The sequence below is a fragment of the Sprattus sprattus genome, assembly GCF_963457725.1.
Source record: "Sprattus sprattus genome assembly, chromosome: 13".
Classification (NCBI taxonomy): domain Eukaryota; kingdom Metazoa; phylum Chordata; class Actinopteri; order Clupeiformes; family Clupeidae; genus Sprattus; species Sprattus sprattus.
In genome coordinates, this window is record NC_137911.1 from 31036706 (window position 1) to 31044378 (window position 7673).

General features: G+C 45.9%; 1 protein-coding gene across 1 annotated transcript in view; it reads left to right on the top strand.

Moving 5' to 3' along the window:
* Positions 1 to 7673, top strand: part of lin52 (lin-52 DREAM MuvB core complex component) — a 32634-nt gene that overhangs the window by 1129 nt on the left and 23832 nt on the right. Inside the window, exons 3-5 of the mRNA XM_080850661.1 lie at positions 248 to 285; positions 719 to 785; positions 2199 to 2282. Of these exons, the coding sequence (XP_080706787.1) occupies positions 248 to 285; positions 719 to 785; positions 2199 to 2282 (189 nt within the window). The remainder of the gene's footprint in view (positions 1 to 247; positions 286 to 718; positions 786 to 2198; positions 2283 to 7673) is intronic.

The following is a 7673-nucleotide window of genomic DNA, read 5'->3' on the forward strand; positions in this document are numbered from 1 at the left end:
AAAAAATACATTAATAGTGTTGGATAACTTGACGCTGGTGAATGAAATCCACTGAACCCATAGTGTTACATTCAACATGTGATTAATTTGTGTGTTAAGGCATGTTTTCACTGTTCAACAGTGCCAGGGGTGTGTGTGTGTGTGGGTGGGTGGGTGGGTGGGTGTATTAAGCCATGTTTTCACTGTTCAACAGTGCCAGGAGTGTGTGTGTGTGTGTGTATTAAGCCATGTTTTCTCTGTTCAACAGTGCCAGGAGTTTCAGAATTTGCGGCATCCTTTAAAAATGTGAGTGGCGTGATTATTATTCTCAGCATATAGTTAACTACAGCCTATAGTCTACTACAGCAAATAGTCTACTTCAGCCTAGAGTCTACTATAGCTTATCCCTGAGGCTATTATATTATTATATTATTATTATTATAATAATATGTTGCATTATCAATAACTGCCCTCTGTTTCTGCAGCCTATCACAAACATTATCAATAACTGCACTTTGTTTCTGCAGCCTATCACAAACATTATCAATAACTGCACTTTGTTTCTGCAGCCTATCACAAACATTATCAATAACTGCCCTCTGTTTCTGCAGCCTATCACAAACATTATCAATAACTGCCCTCTGTTTCTGCAGCCTATCACAAACATGATCAATAACTACCCCCTCTGTTTCTGCAGCCTATCACAAACATTATCAATAACTGCCCTCTGTCTCTGCAGCCTATCACAAACTCTCCGCCCAAATGGATGGCTGAGCTGGAGTCTGAGGACATTGAAATGCTGAAAGGTAAACATTCCACACGGCCATCAGGAAACACTGTGTGTCACATTGTAGGATAAAATGTATATGTTTCTCATTGAATTAATTAGGTTAGTATAGTATTCCATAGTATAACATGAATTGAATTGGTAACTTAGTGTGGCCATGTATTCTGTTTGACCTGTTGTGTAAGGTCTATATGAGCACAGAGGGCTTTGGGGGTAAGGGTATCCTATGTAAATATTCTTATCTTTGGGGAGGCAAGGAGGCCACAGTGTAATAGTCCGAGGGAGGGGTTTTAGGTATAAGAGATGGGTTTGCCCAGAGATGTGTGGGCATTGTTGTTGAACATTTCATGAAAATGTAATGCTTGTAACAATGCTCCCGGTATCGTGAATATATCTGCAGTACCACTCCAGTTGTCTGTAAGTAATTTTGACCACAACATGGCCATTAGGAAACACTGTGTGTCACTTGGCCATCAAGAAAACACTGTGAGTCACTGAATTCAGTATTTCCCCACTACACAGTATTGAGCTCTCTCTCCCTCACTCACTCACTCACACACACACACACACACACACACACACACACACACTCTGTGTAGTGTGTAGTGTGTGAGGCCATTAAGCCACATGTGCAGATCTGTGTGCTTTGTTTCTGTAATGCCACTCTTTCTCCGAATCTTCTCTCGATAAGCATTTGGAGTAACTATCATTTATTCCTTCCAATTATAATAATAAATAATAATACATTTTATTTAAGGCTCCTTTCATGACACCCAAGGTCGCTTCACAAACAATCATCTCATTACAATTACAATCACCTCATAGAAATAAATAAAAATAAGAAAAATAAAAGTCAGTCAGTCAGTCCATAAGTACTGTAGAGTGTGTTTACTAATTCTATAGTAACTCTATGGTAACTCTAATTATGGAATGTTCTATCTAACTCTATGGTAATTCTATAGTAACTCTATGGTCATTGGTTAAAGCCCTGCACTGCATTGCTTTGTTATTTATTTGCTGCAGCAATGAAAATACACTTGTCACCTTTTTTTGTGTAGTTGTGATATTTTTATTATACGGAAAAGATACATAATATATCTGTATGTATTAGGTATCATTTAGTAATCAGTAATCATCATTTTGTAATCAAACAAAATCAGTGAGTCGATCAAGGTTATTCACTTTGGCAGACACACACACACACACACACACACACACACACACACACACACAACCATCTGGATCTGGACGATAGTCTAGTCCTCCTGTGCTGTCCGCAGCCTTCCTGATGTTTTTTTTTTTACTAATCATCAAATAAAATCGGTCAGTCAAGGTGTAGAAAACAGAATAAATCTACCAAAGTATGTAAACGTTGGTTGTGTGTGTGTGTGTGTGTGTGTTTGTTTGTGTGTGTGTGTTTGTGTGGTCCCAGAGCTGGGGAGTCTGACCACGGCTAACCTGATGGAGAAGGTGAAGGGTCTGCAGAACCTGGCCTACCAGCTGGGCCTGGAAGAGTGTAAGTCCCACTGCACACACCACACACACACACACACACACACACACACACACACACACACACACACACACACACACACACACACACACACCGCACAGAACCTGGCCTACGAGCTGGGCCTGGAAGAGTGTAAGTCCCACTGCACACACACACACACACACACACACACACACACACACACACACACACCGCACAGAACCTGGCCTACGAGCTGGGCCTGGAAGAGTGTAAGTAAGTCCCACTGCCCTCTGGGTAGGACGCGAGCACACACCACACAGTACCCAGAGACGGGGGGGGGGGGGTTACTAGTGACTGTCATGATTATCATTTTCTAGTGGCCCTGGCCTCTGTGCCTGTTTGCCTGTTTCACTCTTGGCATTGGATTTGTTTACTTTTCACCTGCCCTGGAATTCAAAGAAATGCATAAAAACTCTCGTCAAAAATCACAAGATACGTACAATGTACAAGAACAAAATACTTATAATGTAAGATAATAAAAACGTATAATGTTCACAAACAAGAGACCGATCATGTTCAAGAACAAAATACTTATAATGTACAAGAATAAAATATTTATAATTTACAAGAACATTAGACTTATAAAGCAGGGCCACTGGGGTCACTGTTTCCGCTGTGCCCTCAGCTTTGCATAATAATGGAGGGTCTAAACCAGTGGTTCTTAACCTTATTGGAGGTACTGAACCTTGCAAGCTTCATCAGTGCATTCACCGAACCCTTCATAATTTGGAATAAAATATATAATTTCTTCAAAACATATATATATAAAAACAGCCCTACATTGCTAGTGTGACACGGGCTATACTGTGTGTGTCTTGACCCCTGCCGAACCCCTGAAAGTGACTCAACGAACCCCTGGGGTTCGATCGAACCCAGGTTAAGAACTACTGGTCTAAACTCATGTTTATTTCTGGCGACATGAATGACATAACTTGACTTGTGTCGTCCAAAGATGAGATCTGACCTCACATTGCGTCTCAGAAAGTGTCGGTTTTGCATATAAGCAGTAAAATATCGCTGACAAATTTCGTCTTTTTTATTTGGCAGCCAAAGTGCCTCTGTAAGATGTCAGCCAGAAACCCTCTTGCACTGCAGATAGTGAGATGCCAATCTGCCATTCCACGTGTAGCCTCTAGATGGCGCTGTTACCCTGAAGGCTAATTTCCAGGCCCTGCATCAGCGGCGGCTCCACAGTAATCCCTTCACTTGTTTATCTAATTAAGGCCATCTTTAATATCAGATTTTGTTCCTGTCGCTCACAGTATCATGCCACAGGCAGCAGTCTTATCGCAAGGAATTTAAAAGTGTCCAGCCTTGAATAATTAACGGAGTGTGTTCTAGAAGGGGCCTCTGACGGGATGCCCTGTGTGTTGGGTTAGAACACTGAAACATGTGAACGCTGTGTGTTGGGTTAGAAGACTGAAACATGTGAACGCTGTGTGTTGGGTGGGTTAGAAGACTGAAACATGTGAACGCTGTGTGTTGGGTGGGTTAGAAGACTGAAACATGTGAACGCTGTGTGTTGGGTGGGTTAGAAGACTGAAACATGTGAACGCTGTGTGTTGGGTTAGAAGACTGAAACATGTGAACGCTGTGTGTCGGGATAGAACACTGAGACTGAAACATGTGAACGCTGTGTGTTGGGTTAGAAGACTGAAACATGTGAACGCTGTGTGTTGGGCTAGAACACTGAAACATGTGAAGGGATAACGGCCGACGAGCTGTGCAGTTCTACGAAGTTAATGGACGCTGCGGGGCAAAGAACACCACGACGCGGAGCGTCCGCAGAAGTCCATTAACTTCGTAGAACTGCACAGCTCGGAGGCCGTTATCCCGCTTATCTCCCGTTTACAACATCCAAAAATGTTTTTATTATTAGTATTATTATTATTTAGAATTTCCTTTATCTTAAGGAAATTTAATATGCATAATAACCTGATGAATTCTTGATTTGAAGCCTAGTGCTCCCGTTAGAGAAAGTAGTGCCTGGAACCGGCTGTTTTTCAAAAAACAAAACGTTACGTTGGTTGTCAATGGTAACCATTCAAGAGCATTGATATGGAAAGGCGATTTAACTTTTCTACTGGGACTACGTCCAAGGTGTGCGGTTCCACGAACTTAATGTACACCCCATTAGCCAATCAGAAAACAGTATTTCGTTCCAGAGGGAGATAAGTGAACGCTGTGTGTTGGGTTAGAAGACTGAAACATGTGAACGCTGTGTGTTGGGTTAGAAGACTGAAACATGTGAACGCTGTGTGTTGGGTCAGAAGACTGAAACATGTGAACGCTGTGTGTTGGGTCAGAAGACTGAAACATGTGAACGCTGTGTGTTGGGATAGAACACTGAAACATGTGAACGCTGTGTTGAAATCTGTGTTGCCGGCTCGCGCTGCATCCCGACTCGTAATCCCTGGCGGGTGGATTAGCGCTGTGCTGCTAAGTGCTCCAATTTCTCATACGAGGAAGATGGATGTGTGTGTGTGTGTGTGTGTGTGTTATATGAGGAAGATGGGTACTCAGCCTCCTACCCGTCCCAATAAAGCCTGCATGGCAACAAAAGCACGGACAAATGACCACCGGGTTCGAACTGGCAGCAGAGAGTGGCATGGTTACCGTGGTTACCGTGTGCATCACAGGCTTTAGATTGAAACTGCAGGCTGGCAGAAACCTGACCTCCTGCTCCAGTGAATCATGTCATTGCTGGATGCACCCTGATGTGTGTGTGTGTGTGTGTGTGTGTGTGTGTGTGTGTGTGTGTGTGTGTGGATGCACCCTGATGTGCCGTTATTTCCAGTGTACTCTCGTTTCTCTCCTTTGGCTTGGCGCTGTTTACCTTTGTGCTGGAGCCTGGATGGGAGAGAGGGAGAGAGAGATGAAGAGACAGAGAGAGAGAGAGAGAGAGAGAGAGAAGGAGAGAGACAGAGAGATGAGAGAGAGAGAGAGAGAGAGAGAAGGAGAGAGATAGCTAGAGAGATGGAGAGAGAGCGAGAGAAAGAGAAATAGAGATTGAGAGACAGCGAGAGAGCGAGCGAGATGGAGAGACAGAGCGAGAGAAAGAGAGATTGAGAGAGAGAGCGAGAGAGAGAGAGATGGAGAGAGAGAGAGAGAGAGAGAGAATGAGATGGAGAGAGAGAGCGAGAGCCATTCAGGGTTTAATCCTGGGCGTGAGTGAGTGATCTCTCTGGGCCTCGTAGTGCAGCCTGGTTTGAGGGTGATTTCCCCTGTGCACCGTCCTGACTGAGGCAACAACCTACCACACAGGCCATGTAGGGCTATTGTGCTTTAACACAGAATCCTGACGTTTTTAGAAGAGAGAGACAGAACGAGAGAGAGAGAGAGAGTGTGTGTGTGTGTGTGTGTGTGTGTGTGAGAGTGAGTGAGGGAGAGAGAGCTCAATGCTGATTTGTGAAATTCCATCAAGAGAGCATGATTAAAGTGTTCTCACAGAGGGTGGGATTACACCAGATGTGATTTGTCAGGGCTGCCGATCTGCCGGCAGAAAAAGGGAAAAGTGAATGAAACATTCAAACAAGAGTGTGTTAGTGTGTATGTGTGTGTGTGTGTGTGTGTGTGTGTGTGTGAGTCTGTGTGTGTGTGTGTGTGTGTGTGTGTGTGTGTGTGTCTCTGTGTGTCTGTGTGTGTGTGTGTATGTATGTGTGTGTGTGTCTGTCTGTGTGTGTGTGTGTGTGTCTGTTTGTGTGTGTGTCTGTGTGTGTGTGTGTGTGTGTGTGTGTGTGTGTGTGTGTGTGTGTGTGTGTGTGTGTGTGTGTGTGTGTGTGTGTGTGTGTGTGTGTGTGTGTGTGTGTGTGTGTGTGTGTGTGTGTGTGAGGAAAAGTGAATGAAACATTCGTTAAACGGAAACTTTTCCTGCGCCACCAGTGCTGCAGACAAGCCCAGACCCCTCTGCCCTCCACCTTCAGCCTCCTCTTTGTTTTCCACAGCACCACACACATAGGAACTGGGACACACACACACACACACTTACACTCACTGGTACACACACACACACTCACTGGCACGCACTCACACACACAAACACACACACTCACTGGCACTGGCACGCACACACACAAGGGCGGGCGCAGTCCGTGGCTAGGCAGCAGGCATTAATGGCCCACTCGTCAGATGCCCCACATTATGGAATTATGAGGCCACAGATTAGTGTAATTCATGAAGAGAGAGAGAGAGAGGGAGAGAGAAGGAGGGAGAGAGAGAGGGAGAGGGGAAGAGAGAGGGAGAGGGGAAGAGAGGGAGAGAGCGAAGAAGGATAGGGAGAGAGAGGGAGGGAAAGAGAGGAGGGAGAGAGAGAGGGGAAGAGAGGGAGAGAGCGAAGAAGGAGAGGGAGAGAGAGGGAGGGAAAGAGAGAGAGAGAGGAGGGAGAGAGAGGGAGAGGGGAAGAGAGGGAGAGAGCGAAGGAGAGGGAGAGAGAGGGAGGGAGGGAAAGAGAGAAAGAGAGAGAGGGGAGGGAGGGAGAGAGCGAAGAAGGAGAGGTTGAGAGAGGGAGGGAAAGAGAGAGAGGGAGAGAGCGAAGAAGGAGAGGGAGAGAGAGGGAGGGATTGAGAGAGAGAGGGAGGGACTTACCGAGAGAGCTGTATTTAACGGCCTGGGTCAGACTTCCATATACTGCTGATACCTGATCACTGTACACATGCCAACCTCTCCTATCTTTGTGTGTGTGTGTGTGTGTGTGTGTGTGTGTGTGTGTGTGTGTGTGTGTGTGTGTGTGTGTGTGTGTGTGTGTGTGTGTGTGTGTGTGTGTGTGTGTGTGACCACTGTACACATGCCAACCGCCTCTATCTCTGTGCGCTGTTGATCGTAATTCACAGTGGATGAGATGCCATGTTTGCCTTCTCTGTACCACCTAGTTCCCTAGAGCCATTATATCCATCTCACTGCCTCACCAAGCCAGGCACCATAGCAACCACAGCAGCTCTTCCATCTCACTGCCTCACCAAGCCAGGCACCATAGCAACCACAGCAGCTCTTCCATCTCACTGCCTCACCAAGCCAGGCACCATAGCAACCATAGCAGCTCTTCCATCTCACCAAGCCAGGCACCATAGCAACCACAGCAGCTCTTCCATCTCACCAAGCCAGGCACCATAGCAACCACAGCAGCTCTTCCATCTCACTGCCTCACCAAGCCAGGCACCATAGCAACCACAACAGCTCTTCCATCTCACTGCCTCACCAAGCCAGGCACCATAGCAACCACAGCAGCTCTTCCATCTCACTGCCTCACCAAGCCAGGCACCATAGCAACCACAGCAGCTCTTCCATCTCACTGCCTCACCAAGCCAGGCACCATAGCAGCTCTTCCATCTCACTGCCTCACCAAGCCAGGCACCATAGCAACCATAGCAGCTCTTC